The 23,398-nt window shown below is 38.0% G+C and overlaps 1 protein-coding gene across 10 annotated transcripts in view; it reads right to left on the reverse strand.

Moving 5' to 3' along the window:
• enc (R3H domain containing protein encore) overlaps positions 1-23,398 on the reverse strand; it is a 702,629-nt gene that overhangs the window by 166,427 nt on the left and 512,804 nt on the right. For all 10 annotated transcript variants that reach the window (XM_090373011.1, XM_090373031.1, XM_090373022.1 and 7 more), the window contains one exon: positions 3,821-4,016. In XM_090373011.1, coding sequence (XP_090229137.1) covers positions 3,821-4,016 — 196 coding nt within the window. The remainder of the gene's footprint in view (positions 1-3,820; positions 4,017-23,398) is intronic.

Below are 23,398 nucleotides of genomic sequence, written 5' to 3' on the forward strand. Positions count from 1 at the left end.
CACATGCCTCTATTACCACTACTATTACATCTTATTTTCTACCAGATTAGTTCTGCACTTGTGTCTTTAGTGACAGATAATATAAAATGAATCCAAGATTCTTTTTTAGCTTTTCACCTAATGTAACAGGTATGTGCTTTAAGTTTCTTGTAGTTTATTAGATTGGCAGCGGTTGGATTCTTTCCAAACTGATATTTCATGCCTTGTTCTTTTCTCTCTCTTAGTAGCATTACATGCGGAATTCCACCAGTAGATGTGTTTGCATACTTTATTTGATGCGTACAGTATGGCTGTAGCAGCAGCTGCCAACATATGTTCTGCAATGTGTTTAACGGTGTCATCCTGGATAATATGATCTAGTGTAATGCTGAATGCATATTTATTAGTCAGCTTTAGAGAATTTTCATTTAGTTCTACCACTTACTGGTAAGTTTCTCTACGTGCAGAGTTTAGTTTACACATTATAAGGAAATGGCTCAAGTGCAGGGTAGTTGCTATTTAATGGGTTGTGTCGAAAACTATCCAATCAAAGTCTGGAAATAATGTGGGTGAGCATATTGACAAGTCTATAGCAGAGGTTGAACCTGTCAGAAAATGAAAGTAAGTGTGGGAGCCTATTTTAAGCAGCATGAGATTATGCTTTACAAGAAAGGCCTCTATTATGTGTCCCCAGTTGTCTGTCTATAAAGATCCCCATAACTAATGATGCGCATTAAGATCACCCAACACACAGAAAGGAGAATGAGTTGTAGGATCAGATCATCTAGTCCAGATTTGGTGAGATATATATTGATACATCGTAAGCATTATTCCAAGAGCAAGGTGTACTGCAACTATTTTAGGCTCAAGTGCAGGGTAGTTGTCATAATCCATGATTGGTCCTTTTAGCCCTGGAGGATAACTTCTGCCCCAGCTTACCGGTCAGGCCACAAGGAGGCAGGAGCAGTGCCAACCAGCAACCAAGCAATCAGAAGAGTAGGAGAGCACTAACATTACAAGTTGAGAAAAAGTTTTCAAAACTAGTACTAGCACTAGGAACCAATATTCTGCGTCCTGAATTCACTTAAATCATTTATTCACAGGGTTTTCAACTTTTTTTTTAACAAAAAGGCCATTGTTACCAATTATGATATATAATAAAAAAAAAAATTAAAGGTTCCATTTCTACTTTGCAGTGACCACAGGCCAAGGGAGTTTACAAATTCTACATGTCTGCTAAACAAAACAGCATTTAGTCAACAGTGTTTTAAAATTGATAATTTGGGGGGGGGGGACCCAATAAATGCATCTTATTCGGTTCCCCCCTTATTATAGGCAGAAAGCTCTTTTTGAGATGGCATATAGATTGGACCTAAAAACATGCATAGGTGACATTTTATTCTAGAACCACAACCTTTGATATACACTACCCTATCACTATCACTGGACTCTTGGATATCTACAAAAAACCTTTATTTACAGTAAAATAAATAATGCATGCTGTTTTTTTTTTTTTTTTTTTTTTGGAGCCGTCTCTCTTCAGATGCACCGGATAATCCAATTTTTCCCAGAGGTTCTCTACCGGACTAGGGTCAAGGCTCTGGGCTGACCATTCACTTTTTCACACTTATGTCCTCAAACCAGTCTGACCAACACAATATGATGGTCAGATGGTTTGAGGTTTGATATGGCAGGGAGGACTGTCCTCCTGGTACAAGTATGAGCTTTGTCTGACATGCTGCCACAATATAGGAGATGCATTATTGTCCAGGATGTCTAGGTAGACCTCAGCATTCACGGTTTTGTCCAAAATAACCAACGGTTCCAGGACAAATCATGAAAAACAGCACAATACCATCACACTGCCTTCACCAAACTCACTGTCAGGATAATAGACTGGCAGGCAGCTTTCTCTGAGCATCTACCACACCCAGGCATGACTATCAGACTGGTACAGCATACTGTGATTCATCACTCCAACGCACAGCTTTCCACTGCTCTATGGTCCAAGAAGACAAGGCCTTACACCAAGCTAGAGGGCCACCTGGCATTGGTTGGGATGATTAATAGCTGTTCCTAGAAAACTTCATGACTATGAAAAACCATGTATATCATTCAGTGTCCTGCATACTGTACAGATGATGGTGTGTGCCAATTGCCTTAGTGAATGTCTGTATGTGCCGGGAAAATACTGGCCTGTGTTCATAGCAGATGATTCTTTCCAGAGTTCTCCTATCATGTTCTGTCCGCTTTGGAGGTTTTCCAGGACATTTCATGATGGTTTCAGTCTGCGTACATTTGCAGATCCACCATTTGTCAATCTAGGGACCTTCAGCCACTAAAATGTCACATATAGATTGATTTCTTATGCAGCACCCCAATTAGCATTCTGCACTGGAAATCTGTTAACTCTGTTGATCACGGCATCTTGCATTCACAATTGTATTACTTTCTGTTTGAAGGTCTATGAGCATATTTATGCTCCTAGACCTTCTCAACCTACCTTCCTACCCATGCACCACGTGTAAGATACAACAGTATCTTACATGGTGCTTGGGTAGGACATCACCAACAAGTTATTAATGGAAAGGTGTCTGGATATTAATAGAAGGGCAGTGTATAAAAAAAATAATTAAAAAATAAGATACACATATTAGATAAAAGAAGTTAAAGAATATTAAAAGATCCTCCCCCATTTGCTCTGTATATGCCAGTTATCAAGTACTTACCCAGTAAATGTTTTGGTGGTGATAGGTTAAAGCTGTTTCCCTATCTGACTCAAACCTAGTAATGGCCTTCTCCCAAATATAATAATATCTACATTATAAGTAATATGCTTATACACTGGTGTGCAAAATTTAAGGACCAGTCAGGTTTTCACCTGTAGCTTCTCAAAGGAGTGGCCTGGATATGGGAAAAGCATGCCAAAGGAACTTCGTGAGGTACAGAAATGATGAAAGTAAACAACACTGACACAACAATGGAAACAAAATGATACAGAGGGACTTTATTCAAATATGGCAACATAGCACTGGCTGCCCTGATACAGATGCATCATTGCCAAAGATGGAACAAAGGGAAGAGGTGGTCCTCAGTAGGAGATATGGCCACCCCTAATGTCAATGCAGGCTTTGCACCACCTGTCCATACCTAGAACAATGTTGTTGATAAGTTCTTGCGGTAACATCATCCATTCCTCTATCAGCGCCATCTTCAGCTGGTGAATATTTTCTGGTGGGTGTGGACTTGCCGTTAGGCATCTCCCCAGACATCCCATATGTGTTTGATGGTTAGATTTGGGGAAGGGGGGAGGGGGAAACGAGCAGACCTATCAATACGAACAATGCCCTCTTTCCAAAAGCTTATCAACAGCTGCAGTGCGATGGGGTGTGGCGTTATCATCCATAAACACAAACTCGGCGTCAGTGGCATCTCTGAACATGCACATGGGGCAGGATTACCTCAGCACAGTAGTGTGCACCGGTTACAGTACGGCCTTCCAGTATCTGAAGTTGTGTACATCCATCCAAGATAATGCCTCCCCAGACGAGAACACCTCGACTGCCATATCGATCCCTTTCAGTGATGTTTGCGGGGTGATACCGTGTGCCAACCTCTTGCTAGATTAGCTGACGGCCAAAATCTACTCTCATCAGTAAAGAGTACCCTAAGTAAAGATCTTGTGGTTGTAACCTTTAGAAATAGTGTTGGTCCTTAAGTTTTGCACACCAGTGTATGACAACTAAATTGTCTGTATTTCTTCTAGAGTACCCCTCAAAAAAAAAAAAAAAAAAATGCATTCCAAAATATAATACAAGTATTTTCAAAAAAGTTAAAATACCTGCTTTAGTGAGGCGAGGAGTTGATTCTTTATCACCACCAGAGTTGCTTTCTCTTGTTAGTAGAGATATGCCCCCAAAACTGCTTGCTTTAGTCACTGCTGGTCTAGCACTTCTATTAGGAGCAAGACCTTCTTTATTCTGGTCAGTTTTGGTCAGTAGTGCAATTTGTGTTATTTTCCCAGTAACGTGAGAACTCTAATTAATAAAAATAGAATAACAAAAAATTATAATTAGACAAAAAAAGAAAAATGCTATATATTTTATATCATTAGTGAAAAACACACAAGATTCCCTTACTAAATATTAATAATTTAAGGTCAGCAGTCTACTTAACACATTTCAAAAAACCATGCAAGAAATTTTATTAAAAAATTACTTTTGGTACAGCAAAATTTTTCATAATGATAATTATCAATTTATCCATTTCCAACCACACTTTTATTATACCATAAATCGTAACATCATCTTCATTGGCATGTTAAAAAGAGTCAGTTCTGCAAACAGATTACACGTGAAATGCAACTGAAAACTTAACCTTCCCTGCAGTTGGCTGTCCATATACTTTGTATCATGCCTTTTTTGTCCAGTTTCCATGTTTTCGGGACAAAAAATATAGTATCCAGGAGATGAAATCACACAGCCCTTGTTGGAAATAGCTAACACAGCTACATTATGAAAAAAAAAACTAATTAATTCTGATTCAGAAAAAAAAAAATTCCCCATTATTAATTAAGGCAGGATTTTTTAACTGAATTTTAGGCCTGTGTTCTTAATCACTGCTAATTGTGAGAGCCCTCTTACCACAAAAAAAGCTCTGAATTCAGAAAGTTTTATAAAAACTAAAAACAGCAAAAGTACTATATTGGCCTATTTTATATAAGCACCAAGCCAATTGAAATCATGTAATATTGATGTAGTGAAACTATAAACTACATGCTTTCTGCAGCCAGTTTGTTGAGTCAAAAAAAAAAATATCTTGTTTTTCCACAACTCAGCTTCCATTATAAATCTACTGAAAAGATTAATTACATCTTTAAGAGGATTTAAGCTTGAATCTTTCCAATTGGGTGCCAGGTGACGAAGTACTAAGCAAAATTGCTAATAGCCTGAAACCAAAATTACTTTGTTTTTCAGTAATCAATATTATTATTATTATTTGCAAATTGTATTTATTTTATGGAGAATTTGTCTTTTTGAGCATGAAAAACCATCAGAATTTTTTTTTTTTTTTTATGATTTTCTGTCCAACAACTCTGCCTAACCTCACGAGTACGTTGGTCACTCACAGCAAAGCAGAAATTTTCTAGATTTATCAAATGGCTGTTTTCTACAACAGAGAGAGAAAGCAACAAGAGAAAGAAATACTCTTGGTCTGATTTTGAGCAGTGACTGTTCATGCATGAAGAATATTCAAGATAAAGGAACCACTAGGAGGCAGTGATCAAAGCATAATGATGTAAGAGGAAAGGATTTTGCTCTTGTAAATGTCACTGCAGTGGTCTTAAGACAGTTTTCAAATTCCTTTCAGTAGAATCAGCTGATGATGTCAACAGCAAATTCTAAATGGGAAGAATTCAGGGAAGTAATTACAGAAGCTACTAAGTTTTTTACACCAACTAAGAGTTAAGATTCAAGGTTTAGATCTAAACAGATGTTAGATGAACTGATGAGACCAGTGGTAGAGAAGGAAAATGTGTCGATGATTATAAATTAAGCAAGGGATATTGAAACCTAGAGCAGGTACAAACCAGTCTACAATCAGGTAACTAAGTAAAGTTAAGGTAGAGAAGATCCTAGCAAAGAATGCAAAGCAAAGCAGAAAAGAATTTTTTGCTTGTGTTAAAGAAAGTGATAACCAAAATTGTCCCACGATATGAAAGGCATAACTACCAATGATCCTGTTCAGGTTATTGACATATTAAATAAATATTTTGCATCTATATTCATGCATGAAGTTCTTAGGTATGGGAACACCAGAAGCACACCAAGTTGTAACTGGGAACTAAATGATTTTGTGTAACTGAAAAGTAAAGTGGAAGAGAAACTTGAAGCTTAAAAAAAAAAAAAAAAAAAGCACCTGGTGCTGATGCAATTATATTAAAAGCAACAAGAAAGATAATGTAATCTTTGGCCATAAATATGCAAGCATCTTTCAATTCAGGGATTCTCTATAGATTGAAAATGTGTAAATTTTCTCCTATTAATAAAGGGGAAAAGGATCAAAAAAGGGAGAAATGAGTAATTATAGACCTGTAGGCATGACTTTTGTACCAAGGAAAGTAATGCAGTCTGTGTTGTTGATGTGGTGTCTTCTGGTGCAAGGGCTACTTAGGCCATATTGCACCTCCCAAATCAATTGATTTTCTATATAAAAAACTGCTTGAGCAGCAGTCAGAAATGGGCATGCATTTCTATTTGTTTTAAGTAGAAAAATAATTCAGAGAGATTTACTTCTTTATCTATTATGCTATTCAGAGAGAGAGGTTGTAGATCTGAAATGAAACTAAAAGACGTTCGTCGGGCACTGTTGAACAAGTTACATTCAAAGAGTATATGTTTCATATTACTGTAAGTGGTTGCGAGCAGCATGTAGACTGTGGAGAATCATTTCCTGAAAGCAGATAGAGATGAGGTGAGTGTGACCTATACAAGTTCTGGCTAAGATTACTTCTTTTCAATTTTTACGAAGGCTAGAAGCCCATAGAAGTCAAATAAAATCTGGTTCAGATTTTATTTGAAATAGCCTGTTATTTGTTTGCATTTTCCACAGAAGTGTCCATTGTTCCATAGATATTCTTCGTATATTATGTCTATAATCAGGATATGGGACTAGGTCTTTTGTTTAGGATATGTTGGTAGGATGCTTTGAAGCATTAGCTACACATTCATTTCCTGGAATACCACTGTAGCCAGGGATCCATGAAAAGATAACAGTTTTCTGATGCTCATGAAGATGCATTAGATTATGTCTTATGAGCTTTAATAAAGGATTGTTAGATGGGGAAGTGCTTTTCAAAGCTAAAAGAGCACTCTGTGAATCAGTATATATTATGCTTTTATTTACTGACAGCAGTGAGATGTTTTTCAGAGCAAGCTTAATGGCATGGAGCTCAGCAGTGTAGCTGCTGCACACAATCGATTGTCAGACTTTGAACCATCAGTATAGGTCTTGGTAAAGTGGGGGTACTTTTGTGAGTGAGCAAAATGTAGTTTTTTGATGGTAACATTTGCTCTAGAACCTTTACCCCATAGCTCAAAGTATTCATCAGAAGAAAGTGTGAAGTTAATCCACAGGGGATTCGGATCTTTTGATTCTCTGAGGATATTATCAAGCTGAATGTTACAGCTTTCTGTAGAGTCTGCAGCCTGATACCAGTAGGCCGAATTGTTCTAGGTTTCTTTGCATAGTAGGTTTTTCACTGATGATCATACAGTGGCCAAACAGGATGAGTAGGCAGACTTTTGATTCTAGCTGAGTAGTTCATCAGCAACATCTTTCTTCTGATGCTAAGTGGAGATTCGTGAGCCTCAACAAAGACTTTTAACTGGTGATGTTCTATATGCACCTAGGGCTATCCTAAGAGAAGAGTGTTGTATGGGCACAAGACGGGCCAAGGTGCTCTCCCTTGCTGAGTCATAAACAGGTGCTCTGTAGTCTAGCCGATATCTAATTAGAGATTTATATAAGTGGAGCAAGGTATAACGATCAGCACCCCAAGATGAACTGGAGATAACCAGGAGTATATTCATTTTCTTTGTGCAAGTGGTTCTTAGATACTTGATGTGCTCCTGAAAGTTTAACTTCTTATCAAAAATTAGCCCTAGGAGGTGAATACTGTTCACAATTGGTAGGAGATGATTGGCCAAGTGCAACTCAGGTTCAGAATGCATTCTGTGCTTGGTGAAGAAATGTATGGCTGTAGATTTGTGGCTTGACAGTTTGTATCCATTTTGTGCCACCATAATTCAATGTTATTAATGGATATTTGTAGATGCCTCTGTTATGTTGTTGTTATTTGGTTTTTAGGAGCATTAGCAACTAAGGCCATATTACTCCAGGAATATGCAGTGGTCATTCCCTGACCTTTCCGGATCCTCCGTATTTGGTAGTGAGGGCTCGAACCCCGGTCTAATCAAGAAGCATGTGCTACGCACTGCTGCTCCTTGCCACTTGGCTACAGAGGCGCCGTAGATGCCTCTCAATGCAGTTCATATTCTGGGAATGGCAGGATATGGTAAGATCATCTCCACAGAGATACGAGTCAACAGTGTTTGGAATGCTGTTTGTGATTTTGTTTTTTCATATTGCAAACAGAGTGACACTAAAAACAGAGCCTTGTGCGAATCCTTCTTCTTGTATGTATGTTCGAGATAAAATCTGCCAGTACATAACATGGAAAGATCTGTGCCAAAGGAAGATTTGAATGAAATATATAAGTTGCCTCTCATATGAATAGAATGGAGATCTTTTAGGATACCATAGCACCATGAGGTATCAAAGGCCTTCTCTATATCAAGGCATATCATGACAAGATGTTGATTTCTGATGAATGCATTTCTTATGTTGGATTCGGCTTTGGTCATGAGGTCTAGGGAAGATCTATTCTTCCGAAAGCCAAACTGATTATTACTGATTATGTTTTGGGATTCAAGATACCAGGTGAGTCGATGGTAAACCATTTTTACCAGTTTTACTCAGGCAGCTGGTTAGAGAAATTGGTCTATAGTTGTTAGGAATCGAATGATCTTTTCCAGGTTTAGGTATGGCTATTACATAAGAACGCTACCAGGAAATAGAAAATATATGTTCTGAGAATATCCTATTTTAGAAGTTTAGCAATGAAGATAGTGATTTCTGATTGAGGTGTTGAATCATTATATTGTAGATTCCATCAGGGCCAGGAGAGCTATTTCTTGAGGTATATATAACCTCCATGCACGAGTACATGGTGGGTGACCACCCATGTGTGAATCAACGTAAGTAGGGGTCGAGGTGTGGCGCCCACACCACATGGAGAAACGCTGCCCCCTCTATGTTACCAGGCAGTACTAGGTGGTAGATGACTCTCATCAACCGGTGAAAAGGTTCGGTGACACATAAGTAGTTGCTCTTGACATCTCAAAGGCTTTTGATCGTGTTTGTCATAAAGGTCTTCTAAACAAGCTTCCATCTTATGGTTTGCCAACTGTTTTTAGTAATTGGTTATCCAGTTTTCTCTCTGATTGCTCACTGAGGGTGATGGTAGATGGCTCTCTGTCTTCTAACTTCCCCACTAATGCCGATGTCCCCCAAGGTTCAGTTCTTTCCCCCACTCTTTTCCTCTTTTATATTAATGACCTTCTTCCATTGACTGGAAATCCTATCCATAGTTTTGCCGATGATAGCACATTGCATTCAACTTTCCATTTTGAGAAACCTTGCCCTGCTCAATCAGCTTCAACTTCGCGAAAATCTGCTACCAATTCCTTAAATGCCGATCTTCAGGTAATTCTCCAGTGGGGCAAAGACAACTTAGTTGATTTCAACCCTTCGAAAACTCAGTCTTGTCTTAAATCTCGCAAAAAGGATTCTTCTGCTCCTATGCTTATCTTCAGTGACACTCCGATTTCTAGGCAAAATGATATATCTCTTTTGGGGATTACCCTGACTTCTAATCTCTCTTGGCGCAAGCACATTACAAATATTGCTTCCTCTGCATCTAAAAAACTTGGTTTTTTCGTTCGCTCTCGGCGTTACTTTTCTTCCAAACAGCTGCTCACTCTGTATAAATCGCAAATCCGTCCTGCCATGGAATATTGTTCCCACATCTGGGATGGTGCCTCCAAAACCTCTCTCAGGCTTCTTGATTCCATTCAGAAGAGGGCAGTTAGGTTAATTAATGATTCATCTCTAACAGAGTCTCTCCACTCGCTTTCTCATAGACGTACTGTTTCTGCTGCATGCCTCTACTACAGATACTTCCATGGGCACTGTTCTTCTGAATTGGCTTCTATAATTCCTGCTCTCTCTTGAAAAACAGTCCGAACACGTGCCACACACCATTTTCCTCATTTATTCATTCAACTGCTGTTTTCTTGAGCAACCTTCCTTCATACGTATTTCCTGAAAATTACAATCTACAGAAGTTCAAGTCCAATGTCAACAAATATCTTCTTTCGTCTTCTCAACCCCCAACCCAAGCAGGGTACTAAGTACAATAGGTTCTAATACCTCTTGTGTTTGGGGTTCACATAAAAAAAAAAAAAAAAAAATTCTTTCAGTTCAGATATTGTGAGTGGTTGGTTATAAGGTAAAGGACATGTAACTTTGAAGTTCAGTTTCCTTTTATCCACTTCAGCTTTAATTTTTTGAAAAGATGTTTGATATGCAGTTGAGGTGGCCAATTCATAGAACACTGTTACTAAGGCATTGGCAATTTGCTCAGCAGATGATATCTCCTTTCCAATCCAATTAATAATAGGAGAAGTCAACATATGATATTTACCATTTAGTTTCTTTATTTTTTTCCAGATTATTCGGGTATCAGTATCTTTGTTGATTGAGGAGGCAAATTTTATCCATAATCTTTTTTCGCCTTCCGCCGGATATAACGAGCTTTGGCTCTCAGTCTCTTGAAATTAATAAAGTTGGCAGTGGTGGGATGTTTGCGGAAGGTGTTCCATGCTGTGTTTTTTTCTCTTTTCGCTTTGTTACAATCACATTTCCACCAGTGATTGTTATGCCGATGGTTTGTTATTTGAGACTGTCGGATGGCGGCTGTTGCAGCTGTTTGTATCTGCATTGTGATATGATCGGTGACAGTGTCAATAACAGAAGACTATGATGTCATCATCAAAAGATACATGTCAAGTAAATCTCGTCCAGTTTGCTTTGGAGAATTTCCATTTTGTTTTTGTTTGTTTGGAATGGGTAATTTGAATACTACAGATAAGTGGATAGTGGTCACTGTTTAGAGGACTGTCACATACTGCCAACTCTATAGTTGGGAAGAGGATCAGAAAGCAAATTGGGAGATCTATTGCAGTAGTTGACCCAGTAGGAAAATGGATGTAAGTCGGTAAGGCAGAATTTAATAGTGTTAGATTCTCTCTGTCAAGTAACATTTCAATAAGCTCACCATGTCCATCTGAGACCAGCGAACCCCATAATGAATGATGTCCATTAAAATCTCTCCTAATAAAAAAAAATAAGAGATGGTAATTGAGAAATAAGATTTTGCAGTTGGTGAATTGTACATGATTGGTTCGGTGGAAGATAAACTGAGACCAGTGTCAGAGTGCTACCAATTACAACACATGTGGCAACAGATTCAAACTGTGTTTGCAATGGAATGTGTCTGAAGGGGACTTGTAAGTCCATGAGTACGGCTACTCCTCCATGGGGGCTGTTAGTATCAGATCGATCTTGTTTGTAGATAGTATAATTTTTGACAGAAATAGATATTTCTGTTGTTAAATTCATTTCTTGTAAGCATATGGCAGCAGGATTGTAATGGTGAATTAGTTCATAGATATCAATATTGCTGCGAAAACCCCTGCAATTCAATTGTATGATTTATTCCATTATTTGGTTTTGTGAGCGGAAGATGAGTCTGTCTGCTTTTTGTGAGTGGCTTGTTTATATCTGTCGAGTTTTTATTTTTCTTTTCTTAAAAAATTTGGGCATTCTGAGTCATAGCTTTCTCCCCTATCATCATCTGCATGTATTTCAAGCAATCTTCTGAGTTGGTGGTATCATCTGTGTCCATGCTTGAGAGGGCGAGATTGCTTCACCTCAACTGGATCTGATTTTTGCAAATTCTCCACTGCTTGACAATGGGGAAGTCTTTGGGATGGAACTGTCAGTAGTGTATTACTGCACTGATTGACTACCTTTGATGGAGATGGATGCTGAACCGAGAGGACTGATTGAGCGTCTGAGATCGATGTATCTGGAGGGATGAACACTTCTGTCTGACATTGCTACTAATTGGTGACTGTAAGTAGCAGAGGCATAAGTGCATTTTGACACTTAATTTTACTTGTTTTCTTGTCTCTTCATAGAAAACTTTATTTTCAATTTTATACTTTTGTAATTTTTTACCCAACTTCCAGAGGTTGCAGTCTGGAATATGCCGGATGATTGCCCTTGCAATTTGGGCACTGTGGGGTTGATGCCTTACATTCTGTTTCTGTATGAGTTTTACACTCACAGTTTGCACATGTTGTGTCTCCATGGCATGCTGTCTGGAAATGGCTGAATTTCTGGCATTTAAAACATCTTAGGGGGTTCGGGATATATAGCCAAATGTGACAGTTTAAATATCCTGACTTGACTGAAGCTGGTAGGTTTCGAGAACTGAAAGTTAAAATTATACTCCAGGTAGGGACTAAACTGCCATCTATACGAATCATGATCCTTTTTGCATGCATGACTTTTTGTTCTTTAAGTTCCTGAACTATTTCATATTCAGGGATGTTCAATAAATCCCATTCAGTGATCAGAACTGGGATTCCACTCAATGATGTCAGATGTAATAATAGTTCAGGAGTGTCAAGAATTGGTGGTCTCTATTAACAAATCTCCAGATTGGAGACATTTCACCATTTGTGGTGAACCTGTGGTATGTTCGAGGTACCTTTGAATGATGAATGGGGAGAGCCTGCTCACAGGTTGTGTTGACAGAGACTGTATTATTAGGAAAGCTGGTGATTCCTGTCTGTCAGTGTCCTTTATCATTCTCTTCGAGAGAGAGAGAGAAGTCACGGTCAGTATTGTATTTGTCACTTTGTTGAGAGCACTTTGCCTCTAAACATGGAAATTGATTTGTTTCCATCTTTGCTCCTTTTAGCACTGAGGGTTGGTTCCCCCCCCCAGGTTACTGGTCCCGCCACAGGGAGGCAGGAGCAGTGCCACCAGTGACCAAGTAGTTGTTTAAGTTAGTAGAGTTGATTAGGGATATATAAAGAATAACAGAAAGAACTAGAAAGTTGCTGGAGAGGCCTTCATCCTGCAGTGGATTGAAAATGGCCGATGATGATGATGATATAAAGAATAAGAAAAGAAAGGTGGATTGCCTTTCTGGGTTCTTACTTTCGACCTTTAAAGTGCAAAATCATTTCTAGTAAATAAAATAACAGCCGCACTAGAAAATAAACAAAACTATATCACTTTGGAGATCACTCTATAATCACAGGAAGAAAATTGCTTGTCACTATTGCTTGGGGCCTGCAGTCAGTGATTAAAAAAATCTTGCAAGAAAATCTTGTAACAAGTTACAAGATTATCTTGTAACAGAAATGAAATTACATAGAATATCACAGTATGGATTTGTAATGGAGTGGATAATGTCTGATTAATCTGATTAGTTACTATGATGCAGAAACAAAGGAACTCGATGAAAATAATTTTTAAATCATATATTTGTATTTCAGTAACTCTTTTGACACCATTCCACACAAAAGACTGTTGTATAATTTGGAGCAGTGTGGGATTAGGAGCAAGTTTTGGGAGTATGGATAAAGGGACGGTTGAGTGGCAGAAGGCAGGGTGATTATAAATGGTCACTGCCCTTCTCAGACTAATGTTATTACTGGAATCCCATGGGGTTCAGTGCTGGCCCCTTATTGTTTACAATATTTATTAATGATAATAATAAGGCATATCAAGCTTATTGTCTAAGTTTATAGATGATACAAAGGCTGGAAGGGTGGTTAATGACAGGAATCAAGGTATACTGCAGCAAGCCCTAGAAAAATTAGGAAGATGGGCTATGAGAAGTGTTGGTGGTTAAAGTTTAATGTACCAATGCTAACTGAAGTTTCGCATTGGGAAATGAAAGGTACTGGCATATGGGCAGCAGTAACTCCAGAATACAGTGGGCCAAGTGATGATGATATCATCAGCAAATTCTAAATAGGAAGTATTCCAGGAAATAATCATAGAAGCTACTAGGCTTTTCATGCCAACTAGACATACAGTTCAAGGCTTAGACCTAAATGGATGTCACATGAATTGTTGAAATGCATGGAAGAGAATAAAAATGCAATGTATGCATATAAATTATCTTATACTATAAACACATGGAAGATAGTATGAATCAGAGCTGTAATACTCAATATGTTCTACGTTGATAATAATATTAGTAAATTAATAAGAGGAGTTTACCTCAATATAGTACGTAGAACACTTCCATATGATACCCTCCAGAAATTAAAACGGAAAAAACGAAAAAAAATCGACAACTTACCGGTACATTAAAGTAAAATATAAATAATTAAATAATCAATTTAACACAATTCAAAATCAATTTAAAACAATTAAAATTCAAATTAACGCAATTAAAAGAATCTAACGAAAATATTCAAAACGATTTTCCTTCCTGAAGCTGACAATGCTTTTCGACCGACTGTCGTGATCACAGGAATGAAAATTACCGAATCAGGCTAAACCTGTAACTTAAATAGTGATTATATGTCTTCGCGCATGCGCATGAAGGTCCACGCATCGGAGATCAAATATGGCCGCCGAACATTAACAGAATTCTCGTGTAATTTAATTTCAACGGTTTCTGCAATTAATAGTCCTGTATAATTACGTTGAACGTTAAGTGTTTTGGCCTCGTTAAATAAAAAAGTATGTTTTTCGTTAATGGCATGAAAGGCTAATTCTGACGCTGCTGAACGAGAAGCACGAACTCAGGCTTCGTGTTGATTTACATGAATATTAAGAGAAAACCGCGTCGAACCTTGGTAAGACGAGTCGCAATCACCGCAAGAATTTTCAGCCTTAGCCACACATGTATACAGGGTGTTTCAGTTAAACATTTCAGAACTTCTAAGAGGGGTAGGGTACATCCTGACAACTCGAAATCATATACCAATGGGCAGAATCGAAAATTCCGAGCTTTAGTGCAGGGAATCTTAATTTCGCACAAGAACGCCAAGTTAGTAGGATGGATGATTACACGAACGCAGAGTTAGCAGATATGCATTTGGCGTACGGGGCTGCAAATTGTAGTGGGCCAGCCGCACAGCGTTTGTACGCGGAACGATATCCGACGAGGCGTATTCCCAGTCATAATTTCTTTGCAAGACTGCACCAGAGGTTAGCTGAGAGAAGTTCATTTGAAAGAGCTGACAGGGACAGGGTAAGAACAGCACGGACTCCAGCCGTCGAACAGAATGTGCTGCAGCATGTACAGGGGAATCCAAGAACGAGTACACAAGTCTAGCAAACGCAGTCGGGGTTTCCCATTGCAGCGTCTGGAGGATTCTCCGAGAACAAGACATGCATCCGTTTCACGTGCAGCGTGTCCAGACACAGCAACCGGAGGATTATGCACCTCGTATTGCTTTCGCACAGTGGTACCTTGGAAAATGTGCTACAAATCCCCTTTTTCCTGCTGAAGTGTTGTTTTCCGATGAGGCATCCTTCACGAGGGAAGCAATTTTAAACACACATAACGACCATATCTGGGCGGTCGAGAACCCACATGCAATACGACGTCGTACAGCACAGATTCGATTTTCGGTCAATGTATGGGCCGGTATTATGGGAGATCACCTCATCGGACCTTACCTGTTACCGTGTCGTCTAACCGGACCTATCTACTTGATCTTTCTGCAGCAAGTATTGCCACAACTTTTGAGAGATGAACAGATTTCGGCATCGACGCAACAGACAATGTGGTTCCAACACGATGGAGCCCCTGCCCATTATAGCGGAGATGTTCGTAACTACCTGGATGTCACATTTGGTCAACAGTGGATCGGACGTGATGGTCCCGTGCGTTGGCCTGCTCGGTCACCCGACCTAGCATGTCTTGATTTTTATTTCTGGAGTCATATGAAATCGCTAGTTTATGACACCCCTGTTGACAATGCTGAGCTGATTGCAAGAATCGCAGTAGCTGCCGAAGAAATTCGAAATTCGCCTGGAGTATTCCAAAATGTTCGGATGTCCATGCGTCGGAGATGTGAGGCATGCATTGTAGCCCGTGGAAGAAACTTCAAACACTTACTTTAATCCATGTACCTTTTGCTTCTTTTCATGTATTAAAACGATTTCTCACTTACGGTCTCTTTTCTTTATGGTGCTTCTGTGTACAACACCGCTTCAGGAAAGCATTTCCGACCCCACATTGCTATATGATTTCGAGTTGTCAGGGCGTACCCTACCCCTCTTAGAAGTTCTGAAACGTTTAACTGAAACACCCTGTATAACATTATAAAACCTTTTAGACCGGTTATACAATTTGGGATTAAGAACTACGATACATTATTTAATAATCTTAAAGACTGTAGACTCAGCGACAATGACAATTTTTTCTCACTAGATGTTACCTCATTATATACGAATGTAAACGTTGAATACACATTAGATATTATTTGGGATATGTTAAATAAAAACTCGACACTGATTAATTATACGAAGCTACCTATTCAGAAAATTTTTCACTTAATTAAACTGTTAGTTGAGGCTAACTACATCATCTTTTGAGACAAGGTGTACAAACAAATTTTTGGATTACCAATGGGTTTGAGCCTGAGTGGCTTAATGTCAGAGATCTATCTCTCAACGATTGAGTAGATACATTTGACACCTTTTCGTCCCCGTATCACATACTATGGGAGGTATTTAGACGATGTTCTAGTTATTACCGATAGTAGTACTATCCAAGACATTTTACATTTGTTTAATAATATTCATTCTAGACTCAAATTTACATTGGAAAGGGAAGATACGGATACAAAGTCATTAAACTTTCTAAATTTCACGCTTACCCGGGACTCGAACAAAATACAATTTGGCATCTATCGAAAATCTACAAACACCGGTATGCTTCTACATTATAATAGCTATCACCCGTTCACCTACAAAAGATCAATTATCTTTAATCGATTTATAAATGCCTATAAATATTCAACGACGGATTCTGCTTTGGACTCAGAAATACCAATATTAACTAGCAGATTCGTAAACAGGGGTTATCCCATTAACACAATAAATCGAATTAGGGTACAAGCTAAGGATAGGATACAAAATACTACACCAAGCAACAATAGTAATATCAAAAAATACTTTATTTCTGTCCCATATGTTGAACAGTGGCACAAACAGCTTAACAGATTCTTTAAAGATACCGAATTTAAAATTATAGCTAGGCCTATACGGAAGTTACACACTATACTGAACAATCGCTCGGTTCTTTCCGCGTTCACAACACAAATTAATGATCTGGTATACAACATTTCTTGCAGTGATTGCGACTCGTCTTACCAAGGTTCGACGCGGTTTTCTCTTAATATTCGTGTAAATCAACACGAAGCCTCAGTTCGTGCTTCTCGTTCAGCAGCGTCAGAATTAGCCTTTCATGCCATTAACGAAAAACACTTTATTTAACGAGGCCAAAATACTTAACGTTCAACGTAATTATACGCGACTATTAATTGCAGAAACCGTTGAAATTAAATTACACGAGAATTCTGTTAATGTTCGGCGGCCATATTTGATCTCCGATGCGTGGACCTTCATGCGCATGCGCGAAGACATATAATCACTATTTAAGTTACAGGTTTAGCCTGATTCGGTAATTTTCATTCCTGTGATCACGACAGTCGGTCGAAAAGCATTGTCAGCTTCAGGAAGGAAAATCGTTTTGAATATTTTCGTTAGATTCTTTTAATTGCGTTAATTTGAATTTTAATTGTTTTCAATTGATTTTGAATTGTGTTAAATTGATTATTTAATTATTTATATTTTACTTTAATGTACCGGTAAGTTGTCGATTTTTTTCGTTTTTTCTGTTTTAATTTCTGGAGGGTATCATACGGAAGTGTTCTACGTACTATATTGAGGTAAACTCCTCTTATTAATTTACTAACACATGGAAGATAAAAACTAGGCTGCAATCAAGTCACAAAGGAGGTTATGCTAGCCAATGTAGATTACAAGAAGCCTCTTATAAAGAAAGCCAAGAAAAACAGCAGATTTCTTCACTTATATTAACAGGAGAAGGTCTAATCACATTGGTCCACTTGATTTCAATGGTTTAACTGTTGATAAACCTGCTCAGTTTGCTGACAAACTGAATAAGTATTTTGCATCTGCATTCACACCTCAGAAATGCTTTTAGGGAAGCAAAGGCCAGAAGTTTATTATCAAACTCTAAGAGGGAGCTGAATGATTTTCTGACAATGATTTTCTGACATTCCAGAAATGTGCTTTTTCTGAGGTGCAGAAAAAAGCCGCAGGGATATTGTTGATGTTAAAACATAAAAAAGGCAGCTGTGGGGGGTGGGGGGATTTTTACTGAGGAAGGCAGCAAAGAACAAAAGCAAACCCTTAACTATAATTATAACAGTATCTGGATTCAGGTGAGGTCCTTGTGGACTGGAGATGGGTGATGTATCCACAACTCAACAAAGGGGAATCAAAGAATGACATGAGTAATTAAAGACCTGTCAGCTTAATTTCTGTTCCAGAGAAAATAATAGTCACTGGTTAAAGAAGCAATGCAGGAATATCTAGCACAAATTAGATCCAGGGCAAATTGTATCAGTGTGCCATTAAGGGTAAGTTAACACTAAGGATAAAGGGATGGTTGAGTGGAAGACAGTACAATTACCAAGATTCAGTGTCGAGCCTATTGTTATTTTCTATATTTATTAATGATACTGACGAAGGTACTGCTCAATACAGTGCTGTTTACTGTATTCTCCCTAAATATAATGCGGTTTACTGTACAGTCAGTCCTCGTATAACATGTGCTTACATTACATGAATTCGATCATACACGACTTATAAATAGGGGAACGATATCGTAGATAACACGAACCGAATTCGCTTATGCACGATTTGCCTTTGTGTTTACAAGACATGGCAGTCGAATACGGAATCACCCCAACTGAACACAAAACATGATAGGAATGAAGAGAAGATTCTGAAAATGTATTTATGTTTTTTATATAGGTGAAGGGGAAACACATTTCACCATAATAGCTTAAAAACATACACAATTCCAGCTATCGGTATTATCACAAATGCAATTAGATCGAGTTTACTACCAGTTTATAACAGATTCTACTAGCAGAAACGCAACTGGAAATTGTTTTTATTGTTTTATGGTAGTAACCCCCAGAAATGTGCTTTAGTAAAATGTGAGCTAGTGAAGTGTTCATAGTGTGTCTCTGCCTTCAGTGTTGTTTATTCAGTTGCTACATGCACACAGCTTTGTTTATGTGTATCAAGCATGCCTCCTCATTTTGTAATTTTGCTTTATTTCCTAAAAATGGATAAAATACTTAAAAGGTGTGAAAAGGAAGCGTCCTGGTGAAGACACTACAGAATCAGAGAGAAAAAGAAAAGCAATATCGATAAACAGAGGCGGACTGGGTCAAAAATTCTTACCCGGGAAAATTTGTAGTGGACTCACACTAGTTATGGTGAAAATCAAACCGGCCTCTGGGATTTCCCCCGGTAAGACTTATGGCCAGTCAGCCTCTGTCGACAGAGATAAATATGAAATTGTGAAACGCTTTGAGCTAAATGAAAGGATGTGATATTGCACATGCTACAGGCCTAATGAGGCAACGCAGAGAATTACAAAGAATGCAGAGAAAATAAAAACAACTTTCATAGCAGGAACAACTCAAAGTGTAATTAAAATCCATTAGATCAAGACACAAAGAATTGGAAGAGATGGAACGGATGTCATCTGTTTGGATAGAAAATCAAACAAAAAACAAGTTTGCTTACGATAGAAGCAAAAGCATTAGCAACATTTTATTACATAATAGTCGTAATAAAATACTTAAGTATTTTATTACGGTAATTTGTTGTGTTCGATAATATTTTGGTTACAAATGTGTGTTCAATCTTGGGTGGTCGGCACCTAACCTATTTTTCCCATAGGGCCTGTTGTTTATATTGCACGAGGGTTTCTAGGAACACAATTATCGTGCTATACGAGGACTGACTGTATTCTCTGGAGTATAAACAGAAAATTTATTTATTTTTTTATATCAGGCTTCATGTCTAAATTTGCAGATGATATGAAGGTTGGCAGGATGGTTAATCACAGCAATGATGGTATACAACTGCAACAATATCTAGAAAAATTGGGTGGATGGGCTGAGAAATAGCATTACTTTGCATTTGTCAATGTAATTGGCAAATGTAAAATAATGCATATGGGTAGCAGTAATCCCAGATTAATGTACCAACCATGTTGTACTACACTCGGTGTAGTGGAAAATGAAAAATACCTGAGGATAATTATGCGATCAGATATGAAATTCTCTGAGCAGTGCAGAGTCTGCCAGGACAACAGATGGGGTTTTGTCATCAGTATTCAGAAATTATGCTAGCAGGGATAAGGGAGTTATTATTCCCTTATATAAGGCAATGGTCAGGCCACATCTTGATTACAGTAAGTCCTAGACTTATGCTGATTCAAGTTACACAGATTATTAGATACTCGGTTGTGCTACTTCTACTTATGACTAGCTACAGCATCCATTAAGCACCACTTTAAAATCTAATAGATTGCATCAATGTCTGCTAATGTGAATTGATAGTGGCATCGCCACTTTGTTTTCACCTTAACCACTTAAGTGTAAGTTGTACCTTGTGAGCATATACTTATTGTAAACAAAATAAATATAAACCGTAAATATATCTGCAAAAACAAAAAATAGTGAGAATAGTAATCATAATGAGGAGAAGAGGCACATTATAACTATGGAGACTCAAGTTGAAATCATTAAACAACATGAAAATAGCGAGATATTTTTGGACATGGCACGTGTTTACAAAATGAATGAATCGACTATTAGAACCACTATAAAATATAAAGTTCAGATTATGCAGCACGTAAAGAGTTCTGTGCCAAAGCAATCTAAGATCATATTCAAAAGAAGAGGCTTATTAACAGAAGAAATGGAAAAATTGTTGAGGATTTGGACAGAAGACATGAAACAATAGCAAACACTGATAAGTTTTATGCTTATACAAGAAAAAGCCTTGAGTCTTTTTGAAGTACTAAAGTGTAAACATGGTGAGAATGTTGCTAGTGAAACATTCATTGCAAGACACAGATAGTTTCAAAGACTTAAGGGCTGTGCTAAACTACACAACATTCAAGTTACAAGTCAGGATGTTAAGTGCAGACATAGTAGTAGCTATGAAGTTCCCCAAGACTTTGACAGAAATCATCAAAACCGAGGACGGACTTTCACAAAAGGTCCTTAATGTAGACGAGACTGGTTTTTATTGGAAAAAAATGCCAGATCGTTAGATTAGCATTAGCAGAGGCATTTGATGCAAGAAAGCGAACTTATGCAGCATCAGCCAAAAAAAAAAAAAAAAAAAAACCACTTCCACTTCACCCCACTGTTTGTTCGAAATACTTGTCCAGCTGAGCCTTAAACTTATTTAGGCTATCAACTTCTACGACAAGGGATGGAAGTCTGTTCCACCAACCAACCACCTGCTGGCTAAAGGCAAATTTCCACACGTCTATCCTACATCTGTCTTTCCTCAATTCGAATTTGTTCAGGTGATTATTCTGAGCAAGAGGAAGAATCCCATCAGCACTGAGCATGCTCAAACCATTCAAGGCTTTATACACCTCTATCAGATTACCTTGCTGGTGCCTAGTCTCCAGACACTGTAATTTGCAAATTTTAAGCCTTTCTTCGTAAGTGCACAACTTTGTTCCATTAACTAATCTTGTTGCCCTTCTCTGTACTCGTTCCAGCAGCTCTACATCCTTCTTGAAATGAGGCCTCCAGACCTGTATACAATACCCTAGGTGTGGCCTGACAATTGCCTTATACAAGGGAATAATCACCTCCTTATACCTGCTAGAAAAATTCCTATATATCATTGACAATACACCATGAGCTACTCTTGCGGCCGTCTGCACTGCTCAGAGAACTTCATATTTACCTGCACAAAGACCCCAGGTCCCTTTCATTCTCTACCACTGTCAGTGTAGTAACACAGAGTTCATACATTGATCTGGGGTTGCTGTTTCCCATATGTAGTACAGAAAACCCCCAGGAATGTAACCCCGCTAGCGGGGTTACATTCCTGAGAAATGCCGCGAATACCGAAAACGCAATTACTGAGTAATGGCTCCCATAGTAATAAAGGGGTTCCGTTCCAAAGTATGAAATATATAAGAAAAACTAGTCTAAAATTTTGTCTATGTATGTATTATATGTACATACATAGACAAAATGACTATGTATGTACATAATATGACTATTAGTAAATTAATAAGAGGAGTTTACCTCAATATAGTACGTGGAACACTTCAATATAGTACGTGGAAGTGTTCCACGTACTATATTGAGGTAAACTCCTCTTATTAATTTACTAATATTATTATCAACGTAGAACATATTGAGTATTTCAGCTCTGATTCATACTATCTAAATAATATGACTATGTACATGGACAGCACATAGTGAAATGCAAGCATATGGCATCGAAATGAAAAAAAGAAACAATTTAATATTAAATGTAATATTTATTAGAAATTTCAAACAAATCTTTCAAACCAGCGTCTTTGCTAGCTAAAAAACCTATCCCGCCAGTGCTATCACCAGTTTCGCTATGCGTTGATAAGGAGTTTTGCGTTTTCACGAATGATGAGTGAATTTAACAGAATTTTATTTTGAGTTCTGTCTTCTATCCACAGATTTAAAGCTTTTTCCATTTTTTCTAATTTAACATCACGAGTTACAGAGCAAATTTTTGAAGCAACTAGCGCGTTTTCACGGACACTACGGCGGATTTTTTCTTCCGATTTTTTGATTGATTGTACCGTTGACTCATTTATTTTATAATGTTTTGCCACTGAGGAGACACTTTCACCATTAGAAATTTTATCTAATAACTCAATTTTATTCGCTAATGTCATCACCTTCTTTGATATTTTCACATTTCTCTTGTTATTCGTAGTCATATTTTTGTAGAGATTAGAAAGAACTTGTCCAAAATAAAGTCACTTTCTTCCGTTAACACACTCGAAAAAGTCTGTTTTACACTGCAAAACGGTAGATTTATCACTTTTTTAAGCATATCAATTTATAAGCATATAAATTAAAAGGAAACTACAAAACCTTCCATAACAAGCGCATAACACATATTGAACAAGGATTAGCGAGAAACATTCACGCTCGCGATTTTGTCAACCCTCTCCCCCACCCACTGAGCGCTGTTTTGACCGGGAAAGATAATTTTAGCCACGCCCATGTTTTTTTATGGCGGAAAATATTCACGACGCTTTAAAATTCACATTTTTTATGTTTCATTTTATATTAAATCGGCGATTGCGAATACGCGAAACCGCGAATAGCGGGGGGTTTGCTGTACTTTACATTTGTCAATGTTATACTTCATTTGCCACCTCTCAGCCCAACCTTTCCAGATCCTGTTGCAGCAGCAGCATAGTGTCAGTAGAGTCCTTGACAACGCTGCCAACCTTCGTATCGTCTGCAAACTTGGACATTAAGCTTGATATACCATCACAATATCATTTAGAAATACAGAAAACAATAATGGACCCAACACAGAACGCCGAAGG

This window comes from Mastigoproctus giganteus, chromosome 1, assembly GCF_048544385.1.
Source record: "Mastigoproctus giganteus isolate SK-2022 chromosome 1, ASM4854438v1, whole genome shotgun sequence".
In the NCBI taxonomy this organism is placed as follows: Eukaryota; Metazoa; Arthropoda; class Arachnida; order Uropygi; family Thelyphonidae; genus Mastigoproctus; species Mastigoproctus giganteus.